The 20925-nt window shown below is 36.1% G+C and overlaps 1 protein-coding gene across 14 annotated transcripts in view; it reads right to left on the bottom strand.

The window, feature by feature from the left end:
• OSBPL9 (oxysterol binding protein like 9) overlaps positions 1-20925 on the bottom strand; it is a 129801-nt gene that overhangs the window by 15582 nt on the left and 93294 nt on the right. For 7 of the 14 annotated variants that reach the window (XM_019742781.2, XM_019742783.2, XM_019742788.2 and 4 more), the window contains 6 exons: positions 14439-14477; positions 10772-10862; positions 9620-9721; positions 6533-6692; positions 696-808; positions 451-569 (listed from right to left, as the gene is read on the bottom strand). In XM_019742781.2, the coding sequence (XP_019598340.1) occupies positions 451-569; positions 696-808; positions 6533-6692; positions 9620-9721; positions 10772-10862; positions 14439-14477 (624 nt within the window). The remainder of the gene's footprint in view (positions 1-450; positions 570-695; positions 809-6532; positions 6693-9619; positions 9722-10771; positions 10863-14438; positions 14478-20925) is intronic. The other 7 variants (XM_019742782.2, XM_019742784.2, XM_074334714.1 and 4 more) reach the window with 1 other exon arrangement.

Here is a 20925-nt window from a genome sequence, read left to right as displayed (position 1 = left end):
GTCACTGTGTGTCCATTTTGCATGAGACACCTAACAATCAGAGAGGAAGGGACGTGCTCAAGGTCACAGCTTGGTAATAGCAGCAGTAGGATGCTAACACAGGTCCTCTAACCCAAGATCAGAACTCTGCTCATTTTGATTCTATGCACACTACACTGCTTAAGGTTTTGTCCAAACTCCTAATGAGGCCTAATCCTATTCCTTGTTTGCCCTAATAAAATACAAATCTTAATCCATACATACTATCGCTACGAAGTTATTCCAGCTTTACTTATTTCATCCACTTACAAAAATTTTCACTTTACTCATCTACATATATATCAAACCACAACAAAAGTATAAGCAGACGTTATGTCATTATACTCTATTTGTAGGCACCCTCACCACACAATCACTAAGAATCACACATACACATTAAGACTTAGAGCAAACGCCAAATTTCATTCTTACCTTAGTAAGATCCATTCCAAGTCTAACCTGTGACAAGAGATGCATGATAACACTCTTGTGCTCTTCCACTGACCCTGCCTCCCCTTCATCATCTCTATCGTCGTATGAATCGAAAAGGTCTAAAATAAAACAGATCTTCTTCAACTGGAGGTAAACTGGACCAATCTGTGCTATTGGTATTACAATTTTTTTTTAAACAAACGATTTTAAGGGGGAAAAAAGTTAAATTCTCAAAGATCACTTACCAGCATCACTTGTTCCATTGGACAGGGAAGAATTCAGGGATTCTGTGGTATCTGGGCGCTTTAGACTATTTCCTGAGCTGCTATGGGTCAAGGCTGAGACAGATCCAGAGGAACTAAAAAAACATCAATCACCTTCTTAAGCCTTTTAAGAAAGTAATTTAGAATCACAGAAACCTACAGTTACTTAAAACCAATATATGCAGATAGCTAACAGAAACAAGACTCTTAATAGCGTTAGCTGGTTATATATATAGCTATATACACATACGCTTTCCAACTGTCCCTGTCGCTGTCATTCTGACACTGAAACTATAAAGTTTGATGACCAAGCCTCTTGTCTTACGCCTTTTACATAGTGTGTGCTCAACCATGCCGAGGTCACCAAAAATTAGTAAGATTTTTTGCCTCTGCTTCTAAGTTTAAACTTGAGTTCATTTTCTGATTTTGTTACTCTGCATAAATGTAGATTTGTCATAATTCTCAGCAACAGTTTCTAGAACCTCAAAAATGGCATTTAGTCTCAGAAAGATGTCTTGTCTGTATTTTTGAGATCCTTTGATAAAAGTCCACATTGATATTAACACCTTTCCCAATCATTAAAAACCGTATTTGAAATTACAAAATAAAAAAGCATATTATTTTTTACAACTATTTTTATAGTAACTGGTATTATGGACTGCTTTCTTATTAAATGTAAAAATAGAAATCAAATTTCTCATACTTCAGATATTATTTATAAAACAGTATACACATAATCAGTCTTTTATTACAAATTTATAGGTGCAAAACATTGTACTCTAATTTAAACAGTTTGCCCTGATTACTTATCTTCTTTTAATTTTTTATTTAATAATACATTGTTTTTTAGAGCTGCTTTAGGTTCATAGCAAAACTGAGTGGAAGTAAAGAATTCCCATATGCACAACCTCCCTCACTATCAACACCCCACGCCAGACCGGTATATTTGTCACACCCGATGAACCTACATTGGCACAACATCACTCACATACATAGTTCATTCACATCAGGGTTCACTCTTGGTGTTGCATAGTCTATGGATTTCAACAAATGAATAATGACAAATTTCTACCATTGTAATATTGTAGAGAAAAGTTTCACTACCCTAAAAACCCTCTGTGTTCTGCCTATATTAGAACATTCTGTGCTTCTTTTGATCTTTTTTCTTTTTCTAAAGATTTTATTGGGGAAGGGGAACAGGACTTTATTGGGAAACAATGTGTACTTCCAGGCCTTTTTTTTCTTTTTCCAAGTCAAGTTGTTGTCCTTTCAGTCTTAGTTGTGGAGGGCGCAGCTCAGCTCTAGGTCCAGTTGCCGTTGCTAGTTGCAGGGGGCGCAACCCACCATCCCTTGTGGGAGTCGAACCAGCAACCTTGTGGTTGAGAGGACACGCTCCAACCAACTGAGCCATCCAGGAGCTCAGCAGCAGCTCAGCTCAAGGTGCCGTGTTCAGTCTTAGTTGCAGGGGGCACTGCCCACCATCCCTTGCGGGACTCGAGGAATTGAACTGGCACCCTTGTGGTTGAGAGCCCACGTTCCAACCAACTGAGCCATCTGGGAGGCAGTTCAGCTCACAAGTGCCATGCTCAATCTTAGTTGCAGGTGGCGGAGCCCAACATCCCTTGCGGGACTCGAGGAATTGAACCAGCAACCTTGTGGTTAAGAGCCCACTGGCCCATGTGGGAATCGAACCGGCACCCTTCGGAGTTAGGAGCACGGAGCTCCAACCGCCTGGGCCACTGGGCCGGCCCCTTGATCTAGTTTTCAAAAATCCTTAGGTAACTAAATATTGCTTCTTTGATAATTTAGTAGTATACATCACAAAGTACTATAACTAATGTCTACCTCACCAGTTTTGAAAACCAATGGAAAATATGAGTAGAAGACCCAGGTAAGTTAAACAAAAGAACTGCACAAAAATTACCTTCAAAATGCTTTCTGGCTCTTTGTTACATCATAGAGTCTTTTAAATCAATTGATCTAAAAATCTCAAATCCTTTAAAATGTGTATATTAATTTAGATACATTTCCAAAGTTCAGATCTATTTACGTTGTGCTTTTCCGTCTTAGATTAGAAACCACGTCTGGGTCAAGTGAAATGCTCAATAAAGCTCAAAATGGAAAAAATGGGATAAATTTTCATTTATCCAATTCATAAGTTATTTCATTCAGAACAAAGGATTTAAAGAATATAGTTAAAAAACAACAGCAACCTTGACAAAACAATGATATGCATACAGAAAATATTTACCTGCAATGTGCTAACTTGTATAGCTCTTACTGAGTACCTAGTATGTGTCTAACACTGTATGTGTTTATCTCCATAATAATCTAATCTCCATAAAACCTCTACAAGTTAGACATGATTATTCTCACTATACACAAATGCTCAGAGGTCACACAGCTGGGAAGTAGTGGAGACATTTCAAATGCATATCTGGCTTCAAAGCACAAGTTCTTTTCAACATACACTGTCATCTAGTTTATAAATGTATAAGACCATACTGCTCAGTAACATAGTTCACAGAGGCTACTGTCACTACAGGTTTTTAGAAACTGAACAGTGAAAGGACCTAAGCTTTACAGTTCTCTTCCTTGAAAGAGGAAGAAGAAGAGAGAAGAAAGAAACTTGCCCTGAGAGTTAGAAAACTAAGGGTAGCAGCTGATGACCAGCAGGTGTCACAAGCTCAGTGCATACAGAGGGCAGACAGGCAGATAACAAATATAGTCGACCCTCGAAAAATGTGGGGGTTAGGGGCGCCCACCACCTATGCAGTGGAAAATTCACATTGTTGGACCCTCCACATATTGAAAATATTATATAAAGAGGCCCGGGTTAGAGGACAACATGCTCGTAGACCTGGAGCCAGCATACTCAACTTGAAGGAATATAAACCCCATTTACAAACAAAAAAACAACCAAAAAGTCAACAAACACTCTGCTGGACAGCTACAGTCCCCACCAGTTTGGGAATCTACATTAGAGCACATAAGGAGTGAAACTGAGGGAGGAAAGGAATCCAGATGGGTTAGGTGGACCACAGTACTTAACTCTGGGTCCCTTCAAATGGGAGGTTCATAAACTGTGTATTTGTTACAGGGTGGGTATGGGGACAGCAGAGAGAAGGAAGCTTGTAAGAAGGAGAAAACAGAAAAGCCTGTGAACCTGCAGGTGACTTTGTACACATGTCTATTACACGTACAACAGGTAAGCATTTTTAAATTTTCTATTGCATTCAAATTTCAGGAAAACCTCTGAACTGGGGCCAAAGGTTGGTTATCAGTGATGATCATAAGGAAGCTAACCACAGATTATCAAGCTTTTACTGAATATAGTTATACATTTGCTTCTAGAAAGTAGATGAGTCCATTTTGATATTTGATTGTATGTTGTTTAGAATGACAGCTAACTTTTGGTGTTTAAGAGATTGTCCTTATTCTGTTTAAATAAATAAAACAGTGACTGAGGACTTCAAAGATTAGTAACCTTTACTTTGGAATTTTCATCTAAATCCTTATTTTCTTTTAACCCCACTATCATTAAAACCATTTAAAAAATTAAAATGAAATTTCTACTGGCAAACTGCTGATAATGACCTCTCAATTAGTTTATTCCCCCACATACATTAAGAAACGAACATGCTAAACCACACCGTTTTTTGCTAAACTGGCCATCTTAATCTGTGGGTTCAAACCTCTCTTAACTGAAGTATCGTGTCTTAAAAGTATGTGTTCACCTGGATCACATATATTTCACTTTTTCCTACATTCAAAAACTGAATTTGATCCACTAAAGTCACAAAACTTCCTGAGCCAATGTAGTCGTTTTCCTTATAAATTTTAAGATTTTGAGCGGTTTTGATTTCTCAGTTGGTATGCACACTTTAGAGAACTAGAGTCCTATACAATATTCCTTATGAAAAGAAACCGATGTTCAAGGTCAAAAGACTGCCTGATGGTATTAAGCTTGCAAATTCACATACAATCATCTCTAAATTTGTAATGTCTTATAAAGCGAACCCCAAGCTATAACAATAGTACCAACTGATGAGAAAGTAGGGTTGGAAAAAATGCCCAAAAAAAGTAAGCCAATATATCGACAACAAACAGTTACATTAAAGCAAATAAATGTTAGCTTGCTTTCTGTAACAGCTATCATTTACTGAGTGCTTGTTACATTCCAGACACTATGTTAAACACTGGATTGACATTATTCTCATTTAAATGTTCACAACGACTCCTTGAAGTTGAAACTATTATCCTCATTTTACAAATGAGGAAACTGAGGATTACATAGGTTCAATAACTTGATCAAGATCATAGATGTTTGAGGCAAAACAGATTTGGAACCTAAATCTCTTTCTGCGATTCTAGAATTCAAAGTCTTAAAGATAGCATCCTACACACCAGTCGGGCTGAGAAGTATTTTGCTTATGGGCTATTAGGTAAACAACTTTACATGTAAAAGACTTTTCTGTATAATGGTACATACCCAGCTTTGATTCGATAGTATAAAATAGGTTAAATCTTTTCTAATGAGGGAACACCTATCATCAGTATCTGTCAATCTGCCTGCTTAATATCTCTAATCCACACACTTCCTTCCACTCCCACGCTATTACCTTAGTTCAGGTTATCAACATTTCTTAATTTACTACTTCGTTTTGGATGGTCTCCTTACATATAATGCAGCCCCAGTGCATTTAATTCTATACAATTTCAGCAAATCTCTTTCTCTAAAATGCAGACCTGACCAGCAACTGCCATCACTTGTGAGAAAATGTTCAAAATTAGTAAAAGGCTAAAGGCCTCTTTCATGATCTAGCTCTTGTCAACCCCTTCTATATCTTTTTTTAATCACTCCCCACAACTTATGTTACAGCCACACTCAGTCGAGCTCCCCTTGCCTGCAGACTTTTCTTAATGGGGTTCCATCTCCATGAGAGCATTTCCACCTCCCACTCCTCTGCTCACCCCATGTCTCCTTCTCTCTAGTCACCCACATCTCACTTTAAGATCACATCCCCTCCCTCCTCTGTGAATCCTCCCCTGACTTCTCATGGCTTCCTATGCTTATTCTTACCATAGCATGTGTACCATTGGATTATAAATGTCTGTCTGTTCCCCCAAAAGACTAAGTTCCCTGAGGGCAGAGGCTGTGTCTTTTGTCACCTCTGTAGGTCTTTTGTCACCTCTGTATCATCCCTCCCTAGTATAGCTCTCCACTCTAATACAAAAACAAGTAATGGTAATCTCTTGTTTGTATACTTCCTACAGTGTTTCCCCGAAAATAAGACTGGGTCTTATATTAATTTTTGCTCCAAAAGATGCATTAGGGTATATTTTCAGGGGATGTCTTATTTTTTCATGTACAACAATCTACATTTATTCAAATACAGTTATGTCATCTTCTTCTGGAACATCGTCATGACATACTAAATGCATCCGTCTGGCTGATCTTAACTGGGGTTTATTTTCAGGGTAGGTCTTATTTTCGGGGAAACACGGTAGCTTATTTGCTCTCATTTGACCCTCTCCTAATGTTGGTGCTAAAGAAATAATGCCCCGAGTTCCATGAACAGTACTGGCATATTACTACAGCTGATGCTAATTTATTCCATTTAAATTAAGTCAGGAGTAAAATCAACACTCTCAGAGAATTGGCTTTGCTCAATAAGTCACATAAATATAAGCTGTCTTTTTCCAAATAATACCTTATACAGGAATCAGTCATTATTAACACCAGACTCAAAATCAAGTTACATTTTTAAAAATCAGGAGAGTCATTTAAATACATACATATTAGTTCATCAACTTACTCTATTAAATGCTTTGGGGATGAGCCACTTTGATGAAATTCATCAGCATCATAGAATTCATCTTCACTGCTAGAATAAGAGAACTCCGGGACTGTATTTGGAGACAAGTTGACATGACTTGGAGAAGTTAGACTGCTACTAGGTGGTGAGTGCCCACTGCCTAGGAGGTTAAAAAGTTTTTAATTAGGGGACAATATTGGTAAGAGAGGGGAAGAAATTAGGGAGATGGGGTCAATGCAGACCTTTCTAAAATCAAGAGTTAAGTTGGCAAAAGTCCTTACACTATTTGTAAAGAAAATTAACATCTAACTAAACAAGACAAAAGGGCAAATCGCATTATATAATAGGGCACAGCCTTTTAAATAAGTGAAATGTTATATTCCCATTCTATAATTATCTTTAATAACAGGAAAGGAGCCCTTTTGATTATAATCACAATGTGTCAGTTCTGGTGCTACAAGTCCCATAATAGATACCAGTACCAGTGGGAAGCCAGGGCTCTTGTTTTATACAGTAGATCCCGATACCCAAAAATGCAGCAGTGAGCCAATGGCAGTACAAAATGGAAATAATTTCAAAGCCCACGTGAATGTTAAAATATTGTTCAGGATATCACATTCTTATTAGTCAATGTTTTGGCAGTCACATGTGAAAGCACAAAAGCTCTGCACAAAGCCCTGAGCACTCACTATCCAAACTCCTCACCTCTTTTCCACCTAAGTCAGAGAAAAACAGAGGGCTATTATGGGATAATGTAGAAAAGGAAGAGACTAGGGGAGTCATCTTTCTATTCCTCAGTAGTAAGGAAATGGAAATTAATGGAGATCCAGAGAAAGACTGGATTAATGGTGATCATCTGATTCACTGTCTAGTAACAAAGTAATAACAATAAAAGTATGTAACAGAACAGTGGAACATGGAGATCAATTTAACAAGCACTTATTGAGCATCTAAAGGCTCTCAGGCAATTTATGCCAAATTGTTACAGATGTCTGTGGAGATTAAACTTAAGTCACTGCTGGCAGGCAATCTAAAAGTCAAGGCCACAGTTCCAGAAAAAATTGAGAATAGCAGCAATAAAAATGAATCCAGAGCCCACTCATGGATTTTCAGTCCATTCCTGTGTCTATGGCTCAATAGTTAGGGAAAGAGAGCATCTACCTACCACTTGGCTGTCACGCTTACAAAGATATTTTAAAAACGACACAAAAAGTTTCTCACCTAAAAAGGTAATGCTTACTGTGGATATTCCAAACATAGTTTGTTTTAGCAAATAACTTTAAATTCCCTTTATTCCCTCCAATAGCAGCAATAAAATGGGAAAAAAGTTTTCTCCTACTGAAATGGGGGGGGGGGGGAGATCAGGGATTACAAATGATTAACATGCAAATACTCCAGGTGATCATATAACTGAAAATATGCCCAAGAAAAAATGAGTTTGAATGGGCACTGCAAACAAATGAAGTTTTCCTTATGAGAGAAAAGGATATTATTTATTTTCTCAATTATTCTGTTATTTCTTTTTTATTATTAGTGAAAGATAAAGGAAAGGTGGAAAAGATGAAAAAATGAGGCTGAAAATAAAAAAGAAATAGATACTAATTTAATTTTTTAAATTTCTTTAAATCCACCAAATCTAAAATGTTATACTTTTGAAATATCTTCTTCTGAAATAATTTATACTAAAGTTAATGTACATAAAGAAGAGTGCTCACTTTTTCAAAATTTGTAACTAGTTTATGTATCTCCAAATAAACAAATTTTGGCTTCAACACTCAGTGTAGTTTCAACACTCAGACATAATCAACACAATAAAACACAGGCCCTGTTTTTTAAATGAATAAGAGGTTGACACAGGTAATGAAATACAGAAAAAAAGTCAGCTAAGCATTTCAACCTCATTATTCAAAGTGCTTACCAGCATTTTCCCAAGAGCTTTAAATAAGACAGCTATTTTTGCTTTCTTTCTTTCAAATTGAGAAGATCTCTGCCCATGCTGTTAAATATTAAAGACCCTAAAGTAACAGCATCAGCACCTTTACTAATTCAAATTTCAAAATGGGCTAAAATCACAAGATAATCTTTCATTATTACACAGTAAAAGAAATCTGTCCAGGAAAGAAATCTGTGATGCAACTGCAGGCACTTACCGCTTACCTCCCACCTTTTCATGCATGGTGTAACAGTCACGAAAGCACTAAGTACTTCCTTGACTTTGGTTGACAGGTTAACTCAATGTAAACCAAATTCATTTTACAACAAGAAATAAATCTAATGCTAACATTGATAGCATTAATGTAAATCAGAGAAAAAATAAAGACCATAAGTCTAAATGAATTTTAAAAATGCAAACTAAAATGAAGTATCCCTTTTTCTGCCCATAAAACTGGTAAAAATATGAAAGACTGAAAGATCCATTCTAAAAACTACATACGTGCTAAAAGTTTCTGTACAAGGATATTCCACTGAAGTATTGCTTATAATAGGAAAATATTAGAAACAACTTAAATGTTCATCAGTGGAAAAACAGGGAATACCTGTCCAGACAACTGTAGAAAGAATGTTATAGACCTCACTATACGAACATGGAAAGGTCTCTAACTGTTCACTGTTAAATGAAAAGTGAAAGTCACAGAAACACAAGATCTCATTTGGGTAAAAACAAAAACAACAGTAAAAATACACAATATAGGTATATATGTACATACATGTACACAAATGACAGGGAAGAGTAAAGAGGACTTTCAGTTTTTGTTTTCTGTATTTCTGTATTTTCTGATTCCTTTACAATAAGAAAGTATACAAGTCTACCTTGAGCAAATTTTTAAAAAAGTCAATATAGATCTTCAAAATAAATCATAAACGAACAAACAAAATTCTGCAATATATTTAGATTATAATTATTACTAGCTTTTGGTTCAATCACAAAGTTAACCATTTCATGTACAGAACTGTAATGGTAAAACTATGGTATCTCCAACAGAAATATACAACACATATTCTTTAACTTTTTCCCCATCAGTAATCAAACACAAATCTTAAATTTAAATGGGGAGTTAGAAGGAAAGGAAATACACAAATCTGTACCTGTACTATTTGGTGTTGGAGTCTGATGTCCCAAGGTAGCTAAGACAGGTCCAACTGGTAGGGAAGATGGACGCTGCTCTGATTTACACAACTGAGCAGGTTCTAAGAGATTTGAACATGTGAAATAAGTTGGAGAAACAGCCCAAACACAACTCTGTTAACTGCAATTATGTGGGATTCAAAACCGCAAAGGTCAGTAATTTCTGAAACTATATTCCATTAAGTCAAGTCCCATGTTACTCCTTTCTGACATCCCATACCCATTAAACCCAATGATGACATGCTACGGAGTACCAAGACACTAGGCAGGATAGCAAGAAACCAGTCATGGTTGGACAATACCTCAATACAACTGTTCTGTAAAACCAGCAAACATATCTGACGACGATAAAGTGTTTCCAAACATCAAACCACATAAAATCTGAAATGAGGCACAGTATCTCCTCTTTAGCCCATGAACAGATATTAGTTCATTCTCTTAAGGATATATACAAATTCACAAAAGTATTTCATATACTTGTATCTTTTAAAAGGATTTTTTTCCAGTCCAGTATCTGACCAAACTAAGTCATCATTGAGGAAAGATATGTTGGATGCAACAAAAAGTAAAAATAGTAGTTGGGTGTTGGCCCTACGTCCTCCTTTGCCAGTTTAAAAAGAAAATACTATTTATTCTTCTATACTTAAAAATACATATCTATTTAATTGGCAGACATCATAAATTTCATTCTTCCCTTTCTCATTATCTTAAAGTCCACCAAGATGAAACCATCTGTATTGTTCAGAACTATAAAGAATACCCCAAATTAGAACATTCCTGGAAACCTCCAAGCAGATCAAGGTACACTTGGATCCAAGGTTTTCCTTGGAATCATAAATCCTGAATCACAGTATTTAATCCATGTCTTAGTAACCATGTTTGTCTGCTATCTCACTTTGAAAACAAGAAGCCCTTTCACTGTACTTAAAAAGCCCCAATATCAAAAAATACTATCACCCTTTCCCAGTTCATTTTCAGCTGCACTATTTTTTTAAAAATTCCTTTTACTCATTAAAAAACAAAGAAAAAGCCCTTCAAGATTACTACAACCGTTACGCAAATTAAGTTTTTCTCAGCAATGAATCTGTGAAACATTTTTCTAAATACTATACCTGGAGGTAAGACAGTCTGGGAAGGCATTGTGTTGATCACAGGTTCCAGGGGACAAGGTTGATATATTGCATCTACAGGATTAATAGTACTCTGAGATAAAGAAACACATAGTTATTTTTAATTAAATGCCCTTCCAGTGCTGACCCTCCCAAATGTATGCAATTGCCCACGTTTCTGACAGTAAAGTCCTGAGGGTAGCTATACAGACATGTTGGTCAAAATAGAAAGAGGAAATGAAATAGCTTTTATATACAGAAGTCTCTGAGTTCCCAAAAAGGCATAATAAGGAGGAAAAATGAATGAATCTGTCATATAGGAAGGTAAAAATTCAGAAAGAGCTGTAAAATGGTGAGGGAAGACTTCAGGAAGCCGAAATAAAAATCTCTCAATTCAATTCAGTGTTTCTCAAATTTTTAATTCACCACAAATATTGTTTCTCTACGAAAGATGAAAGGCTCTCCCTTGCTGTGGTGTTAATAACATCACACCTATGCCCAGCTAATGTACTACACTGCTAGGACCTTATCTTCATACCATACTACTGCCACCATTTAACACCGCACTGAACAGTATGGGCACCTAGTTTAGTCGCTAAAGGCATGTAGCTTTTATTCGGGGAGTGTGGGGAAGAAGGGTTTTTGTTTTGTTTTGTTTTGTTTGAGGATTTAGAAAAATATAAACATGTGGTTACACTTTTAGAGTAGAAAAAGTTTAGGTTTCTCTGATTGCAAACCAAGAAATTACTCTGCCAGCATGACAGCATTTTAAAAACAAGACTCCACAGCTTACTGGTGCATTTTTATATGGAGGAGAGGGGATTTTAAACAAAAGTGTTTGCCAGAGTAAAGTTTAGAACCACCACTTAGAAGACTATACTAGACAAAACCTAAGAAATAAAAATTTCTTTAGCTTTCCCTCTGGGAAACTAAAGTTCAAATGTGTATTAGGTACAGGCTATAACAGAAAATACTGAAATTAGAAATGCTTTCCTGATGAATGAACCTGAAAAATATTCATAAAATTTTAAAGTACCTAACACTAGAAACGGAGATAATGGCAAAGTTTTTGTAGCATTCTCATTTTTAAAAAAATTTAATTAAAAAAAAAAGAAAAAACTGTCCCTCTCTCCGCATATTTTGAAATCATTAAATCAGATTTCTTAAACCAAGTGACTTGAACCAAGATTTCGGATTCTTGTCACTCCAACAGTATACATACCATAAATACTCTGAATGGAAAATAAAGACTTAGAGAAGGAACTCTGAAAACAATCACTGATAATCACAAACCTAGTAAAGTGATGTGTGGGGAAAGTTCTAAAGGTTTGGGAAAAGCACAGAAGCAGGGGTTTGGGATTTTCATTCCTTAGAATCCTTGCTCAACCAAGGATGTGGCAAGTCTCCTATCTGTTATGGGCCTCTTTCCCAGTCTGCACAATGAAGAACTGTCTGAATTACACGGTCTCTAAGGACTTTCTGGTTATTACTTTACGATTCTATTTTTAGATACCAAACCAGCCCATAACCAAGTAAGTGTCTCAACGAGTCCTGGAGTTGTCCTTAAAATAAATTCTTTATTTTTACATAGTGGTGTTCTACAAAGGGCTCCAAATGCTTCACAAAGGCAAAATCCCACCATTAATACTTTGATTCATTGGAACGAGAATATATCACCTCCTTGTCCCCACTCATTATATAAGAAAAATTACTGAAGAGACTACGAAAACAACTTTTGGAAAAAGGGACCAGGATTCTATCTTTTGAATGAAATATTTTGTTTTCCAGGTGAAATGTTCTAAGATTAGGTTTGTCAACCGAAGAATATTCTTTTATTATACTTTTTATGCATGTATACTTAAAGTACTCAATATCATTTGCTGCTGCTGTTAACAGAAACTATAACTATTCTACACTCATCTCCAGTCCTTGGCCAATCAACTTCAGGCTAAAATATGCCAAAGTCCCTTCTATCCCTTGTTTCGAAATGTATGTGCAGCGCTTGAGAAATGCAAACAGATGACAATCCTCAGCCCTGAACTGTTGTGACATTAATAAAATTCATGAAATGCAATAAATACTAAATTATATAGTCATATATGTATGTATAGCTAAGACTATGGAGTGTTATGTGCTCATTCTGTACCTTACAACAACCTTCTAAGGTAGAACCAGTCACATCTTTATAGAGGAACCTACTCTAAGGTTAAATGCCTTGCCCATGGTCACAGTTAATGAATGGCAGGGCTGGGTCCAAGCCCCAAAATATGAACAGTTCCTTTCTTTTTTCAAAATAAAAACTCTTTAATAAAAAATGCTACAGTCCCTGATCAAATAATTCAAATATGTTTGTTTTCTGCAAGATTAGATTTCCTAAGAGTATATACTTTCTAGGTGTTTTTAATTACAAATAAGCAAACATTTTTGGTATGCTTTAGAAAACTATTAACATAATAAAAAGGAACTAATTTTGGTCTGAGGGAAAAGACATAAAATAATGCCAAGGTGATTTTCCTTAGGGTTTTTGGGGACCATGAAATGCTAGACAAATATAGTCTTTTTCCATGAGGCTTACAATCTTATTTGATACCTCAGGAAGACACATTACATTGTATTTGTATCACATAATTGTTTTGTATCAGTGTGGCTCAAACTCCAAACTCACATTATGAAAAGAGAAATTAAAAAATCCCAATGTATTTAATTCAAATTTCAAAAATGTTTCTCTTATCTCTGCCTTCTTAAATATACAAGCAACACCAATATTTAAATTTTTCCATTTTAATTCAAATATAAAGATAACATGCTCATCCTTTCTAGTATACATTAGATGGTTTTGAAGATTTACAAAATGAGTTTGCAGATTTCAGACAAGCTGGCATTTATAAAGTATTAGGACAAAAAACAAAACAAAAAACAAAAACAAAAACAAAAAAACCGTTTCAGAAATAGTCTGAACAGAAGTCACTTACTTACTTTAGTTACCATAAAATTAGGGTAGCTCAAATTACAAACCTTCACACTCTAACTTTTATTTCCAGTTGAGAAATACTAGCAATAAAATTTTATTTTCTGTTTAGAGGAGCAGTTGATAAGGGAAGAGTAAAAAGCCAAGGGGAGGAAAGAAGAAGAAAATGTCTGTAAGTCAAAGAATTTGTGTTGCAACTTGTTCCAACAAAAATGCAGTATGTACCACAGTAACAATGATAATTAACACAATACACAAAATCTAAAAATAAGAATAGAAACCTATAAACATATTTAAATAGATTAAGATATGTTTCAATATACATCACCCCCCACCCTCTGCTTTCATCCGAGAAAAGAGTTTGACAAGAAATGTAGCATTATGAGTTATGCCTTATTTAGTCATAAAGCTGCGTATTCACACCATGATTAACCTTTCAAATTAACACACATGCAAAGTGATACAATATGGACCAACACTTAGAAAAATTTTAAGATTGACATTTCCCCTCCAAATGATTGCTGAGAGATGGCCAACTTTAGGAGCTCAAGGAAAATTGCAAGAGTCAACAACAAAAAGCAGTGAGTAGGTAAAAGAAGAATTTGTGTTGAAAAATAAGTAGAAATGCAGGCTTCTCCTGACATGACTGGTTATAATGCTCTGCAGAAGTAAAGGGAAACAAAAAGATTAGATTAAACTTACTATAATTCCATCTGCGTGCTTCTCCGCATTACACTGGTCCTTAAGGAGAAATGTTAAGAATATTAACTTCATTCTCTCATTTAAGTAACTCTTTGTGTACTTCTCTCCCTACTAAGAAAACTTGTTTTACTAGATAAGTAACACTGCTTGCAAAAGATTTCTCTGCTTTTTTTAAGATTTTAATTCCATTTGTACCTTCCTAGCCAAACATAACTCTATCACTGGCTATACAACAATCAACAGCAACAGCACAGCAATTATTTTTCTATACAGGTATTTAATTAAGTTCATTGTAGAAATATCCTATTGAACTGTGTAGTCACATTGGTACTCTAACCATTGGTAATGGTTAAATGCAGATATAGTAACTTAGGATTGAAGACCCTGAATATTTCTAGGTTCAATTTTACAGTAAATTCCCCAAACTCTGACTGTACTTTAAAGGTATGAAAATTGTATACCCTTAAAAACTCAGGATAGAAACCATTTCCCATATTCTGACTGCTGGCCCAAGAATCATATTAACGCTTTTCTAAATAGATGGTCTGATTTTGGTTTCAATTAAAAACAATCACTGTATTCACAGAATGATGATATAGGGGCTAACACTTACTGCCTCGCAGGTATTTTACTATATTAATTCATTTATTCCACCAACAACTCTAAAAGGTAGGTACTATTATTATCCCCATTGGACAGATGAGGAGGGAGGGAGAGAGGGAGGGAGGGAAGGAGGAATGGAGGGAGAGAGACACCAGAATTCCAATACAGGTAGTTCCAGAATTCATGCTCTTAACTAATATGCTATTTTGCCTTGCTTCTCCAAGGACATACTACTTAAGGAAGACGGTGGTGGAAAGTTACGAGCACATTCTTGTTCCTGTAACCATAATCCATCTATTAGCATTACACAGCCAATATATTTAAATTAAAATAAAATTGTTGAAAGTTTTAACTCCATACTATCAGGAAGTTTTCAAGTTTAAATAGAAGCCAATATTTGGTCTTGGGTTTAATCACAACGGCCAAGTTACATCTCATTCATCTGTAACTTTTTCTTTAACTATGGAGATAATGGGTCAACCAAGAACAATTTGAAAATTTGGGAATGATTTTTTTTTTTTTTAAAGTACAGAAAAGAATGAACATAGCAGGCCTGAAATAGCTACCCTTAGAAAAGACTGCCTGCAAAGTTGGCCTTTGGCTAATTAGTGTCTAGGAAGTTGGGTTTTAGGAGGGTTTCCACCACCCTGACTGATAAGGGTGGCTCACTGTGCCTAATTTGTTGAAGCCAACTATATGGTTTATGCTAAAGACCTGCCATCCTTCTGGAAATCTGGAATCTTGGTAATGCTAAACAGAGTGCTTACATGACAAGCCTCCAAGGAAAAAGCCTTGGGTATTGAGTCTCTAATGAGCTTCCCTGGTAAACATTTCACATGTGTTGTCATCATTTGTTACTGAAGGAATTCAGCACATCCTGCATGACTCCACTGGGAGAAGACACATGGAAGCTTGTTCCTGGTATCCTCTGGGTTTTGCCCCATGTGCCTTTTCCCTTTGCTGATTTGGCTTTGGATCCTTTTGCTACAATAAATCTTAGCTATGGGTACGACTATACATTGTGTTCTGTTGAGTCCGCCAAGCAAATCACCAAACTAGGGGTGGTCTTGGGAACCTCCAACATAGTGGATAACCTCTGCATACCCCTGAGAATATATCTACATAATTCATGTTAAGATTTCCCTCCTTTATTTGCACAATTAACTATATATTTAGAATATCCAAAGTTCCAGAAATTCTTAATAGAATCAGTTGAAAATAAATTACTGATAAACAGAAAGAAATTAAAATGAAAGTTTCTTGCTCAGATATTTTACTTTTAGCTTTCCCCTATTAATTTCTAAACATTAATAATGGATTTTTCCAAAGGATTTATCAGAAACATATACATGTAGTAGACTAAATTTTTCCAAAATGACTCCAACAAGGGGTAGACTGAGTTCACGCCCCCTATCCTTGAACTTAGGCTGGCCATTGCAACTGTCTCTACCAGTAAATATAACAGAAGTGAGTATATGTGACTCCTGAGACTAGGTCATGGAAATGCCACAAACTTCTACCTTGTTTTCTTCGAACCCAGCCACCACACTGAGAAAGCCCAAGTAGTGGTGAAAAGGACTATATAGAGAAGAACTTAGGCCTCCAGCTAACTTCCCAAGTACGTGAGTGAGCCATCTTGAAAGCGGATCCTCTGGCCACCCAATGGAGCCACCACAGGTGACACTGCATGAAGCAGAAACAAGTCAGGAATCCTACTCAGACTGCAGATTTGTAAGCAAAATAAATTACTGTTGCTATTTTAAGGTTTTGGAGTGGTTTGTTATGCAGCAATAGATTACTGATATATTACCTAAGAAAACCACCACTTCTAATTCTGATATCATTTAAAATAAACTTAAATGACAATTTCCCCCCAAATGTTCTTGATTAATAATGCATGTTATTTACAGGGTATTTTGAATTAGGGTTTATTGATTTTTGTTACTATTGTGGTTTGTCTTTTAAGGCAGAGTCAAATCTACAAAACCATAGACTATTAAATGCCCACTGTCAATCCATTCCCATCATGAACTTTAGGGATTTTGTTCTATTACTGAAAAAGGCTTACACTCATTCCCCTCACCATCCGCCCCCTCCCCCCGCCACTTTTTCTACCTTTCCTTTTGTTGTTGTTCTGTAAGTAAATCACAAGTTGCTTTTTATGGGGGTTAGCTAAAACTAAAGCTAAAGCTCAAGTGTTATTGAACAAGAGATTAAATTGAATTCAGTGTAATTATGTTAATGAAACAAAGAAAGGGTCTAATGCTACTTCCCACTTATACCACATGTTTATCTAGTTGTAAGTTCCTCATTCCTTAATACACGGCTATTCTCTTCTCTGAACATGCCAACATGACAGATCTGGAAATATGACAGTGAACAGAAACATCAGCACCACATAATTTGGGACAACTTCTGATCAGAATTACAGACTCCATGCCGACCAACAAAATACATGAAATACATCTCCATCTTTGAGGCAATGCAGTCTAGTGAAAACTCTCTTAAGTATGAACCTATATACTTACTAACTGTATGACATAAAAAAATAGACAAATTAGGTGACAAAAGAAAATTTCTAATTCATGTTGGATGAGTCTCAACAAATGTGACTAGAACTAGATAGCCACATACAAAAAATAAAAAAATAAAAAATGAATTTGGACCCTTACCTTACACCACAAAGATTCTATGTAAGAGCTAAAACTATAAAACTCTTAGAAGAAAACACAGGAATAAATCCTTGTGATCTTGGATTAGGAATAATTTCTCAAATAAGTCACTGAAAGCACCGGCAAGAGAAAACTGATAAATTGGACTTCATCAAAATTAAAAACTTGCATGCTTCTAAGTACAGTCGTATCAAGAAAGTGAAAAGACAATCCAAAGATTTGAAGTAAAACTTGTAACTCATATATCTGATAAGGACTTGCATCCAGAATATGGAAAAATCACTCTTACAACTCAGTAAGATAAAAAACCCAACTAAATGATGGGCAAAGACTGTGAATAGATATTTCTCCAAAGAAGATACATGAATACTAATAAGCACATGAAAAGATGCTCAACATTACTTCTTAGGGAAATGCAAATGAAAACCATGACAAGATACCACCATCATGGCTATAATCAAAAAGATAATCACAAATGATGGTAAGAATATGTAGAAAATGGAATCCTTACACATTGCAAGTAGGAATGTAAAATGGTATGGCTGCTTTGAGAAACAGTTTCTTAAAAAGTTAAACATATTACCATATGACCCAGGAACACAACTCTTAGGCATATACTTGAGAGAAATGAAAATATACGTCCATATAAAAATATTACAGGTAAATGTTCATAGCAGCAGTATTCTTAATAGCCAAAATGTGTAAACAACCCAAATATTCATCAACTGATGATTGGATAAACAAAATGTAGTATATCCATTCAATGGAATATTATTCAGCAATAAAAAGGAATTAAGTCCTGATACATGGATGAACCTTGAAAACATTACGCTAAGGGAAAGAAGCCAGGCACAAAAGACCACATATTATATGATCCTAATTATATTAAATGTCCAGAACAGGCAAATCTAGAGACAGAAAGTGGGTTAGTGATGCCAGGTACTGAAAGAGGAGTGGGGGGCAAGGGTAATGAGAGAAAGAGGTACAGGGAATGACTGGTATTTCTTTTGGGGGTGTGAAAGTGTGCTAAAATTAGATTATGGTGATTGTTGTACAACTTTGTAAATACACTAAAAATCATTAAAGTATACACTTTTAAATTAGTGAACTTTATGGTATATAAATTATATATTAATAAGCCTGTTTTTAAGAAAGTCTGACATGGAACGAATGAATACGTATTGATGAAAACAAAAAATCTATGCAGAAAAATGGTCTGGGGAGAGAATCGGGGATCCAAGGACAACTTAAATATGCCATCTACTTTAAAAGTCTCTGTGGTCAGATAACTCAGTTCTGAAATCTAGATAATCTAGACCTGTGCTGCCCAGTTTGGTAGCCACTAGTCACATGTGATTACTGAGTACTCAGAGTGTGGCTAGCTCAGTGTATACACACACCCAGGATATTGAAGAGCTGGTGGGGGGGAGAAAAGGCAAAGGAGAGAGAAAGAATATAAAGTATCTCATTAATGAATTTTTGTATTGATTATATGTTGAAATGATAATATTTTGGATATACAGGATTAAATAAAACACATTCATAAAGTTCATTTCACCTGCTTATATAAGTTGTGGCATATGGTCATGTCACCTAATCTTGATAAAGACCTGGTCAAGTCTCCGGCTGTAGGACTCTCCCAGATTCTCTGCTCTGGTCTGTCTCCCATCCCTCACTTCCTCTGCAGTTCCTTCCCCACGAGTGGAACACTAGCTGTCTCTATATATGGTACAAAGGAAGAATGAAGTCTTCTGAGCTAACACAGCCTACCTGAAAATCCCACTAAACAAATGGTTTAAAATTCCCAATACCCAGGTGACACCCCATACCAATTACAACAATGTCTGAGAGTGGGAACCAGGTATCAGAATTCTTAAAGATCCCCAGGTGAGTGCAATGTGCAGCAAAGTTTGGGAACCAATTCACTAATCATTTAGGCAGGAGGAAGCTTTTGGAGTTATAATTTAAAAAAAAGAATTAAAACTGAAAGGAGCTTAAAATTCTACCTACAGTATGCTGCCTCTAAGTCACTAATACTAAATAGACCCAAAACAATAAAGGTATCAAATTAGCTATCTTCTTACATTTCTTTGGGGTCTTGGATGGCAATATTTCTCTCCAAGTAGCTGATTACAATATTTTATTAACCTTCCAGTGAAGAACAGTCCTCCAAAGTGACTATAACAATCTATATTCCCATCAGTATTAGATGGAACGTCTCCCATTTTTACCAACATGTGATAATGTCACTTTAAATTCTATACCCTCTGTCGTGCAGGGTGTCATGCGGAGTCTCAGCTCCCACTCCTCGCACAAGAATGCAGGATATGGTGAGGCCAAAAAGGAACACCCACGGAGCCATAGATAGGGGAGTACCACTATATTCTCACTGGTAGCTGGGTTTGGAGACACAGGAAGCAGGAGCCACACGATCCGCAACCTGCTGTCCACTTCTCTGCAATCCACAACCTGCACTCCGCCGTGCTAACTGCAATCCATGCTTGTCAGCCACCATCTTCTTGCTAGCCCCCATTTGCTGCTAACATAGCCACAGTAGTTATATTAGTGGCCAATGGCTCACTGGTTACAGCTGACGCCCAACTAGCCACAGCTGATGGCCATCCAATCACAGTTGATGGCCATTTACTACCCGAGTGAGCACCTTTCCACATGAGGCCAAGTGTCTGGAAACTGCACTCCTGGCTCTGTCCCCTAAAATTTTTTAAAAATGTAACAAACACTTATTTAGGACTTGTTATATGCTTGGTACTAAGAGCATTACAAATATTAATTAAGTTTCACACCACCAGCAGGAGTACAGGTACTATTATTATCTACATTTTATATAGGAGGAAACCAAAGCAGAGAGAGGATAAATGAACTTGCTCAAGTGGTGGAGCAAGGATTCAAACCCAGAGTCTGGCTCCCACGTCCATGCTCTTAAAGAAAATGTAATGCTTCCCTCTCATTATTATTTTAAAACCCTATATCTTAATCACAGATTAACTGATCAGATTTATCCAAAGATTAATTTACAAAGGTAGATCATCAGAGCACAACAGAGAGGTGGCTAAATAAAAAAATCATACATATAGTGGAAATAGTAAACAACGCAACCATTAAAAATAATGTATTAGAAAGAATCATTCAAAATTCACAATTATATTTATCAGGTCCCCACCATGTGGCAGGCAACTGTTCTAGGCAATGAG

This window comes from Rhinolophus sinicus, linkage group LG06 (genome assembly GCF_036562045.2).
Source record: "Rhinolophus sinicus isolate RSC01 linkage group LG06, ASM3656204v1, whole genome shotgun sequence".
NCBI classification, from domain to species: Eukaryota; Metazoa; Chordata; class Mammalia; order Chiroptera; family Rhinolophidae; genus Rhinolophus; species Rhinolophus sinicus.
Note: the sequence above shows the minus strand (reverse complement) of the source record. Positions and strands in the feature narration are given on the sequence as shown.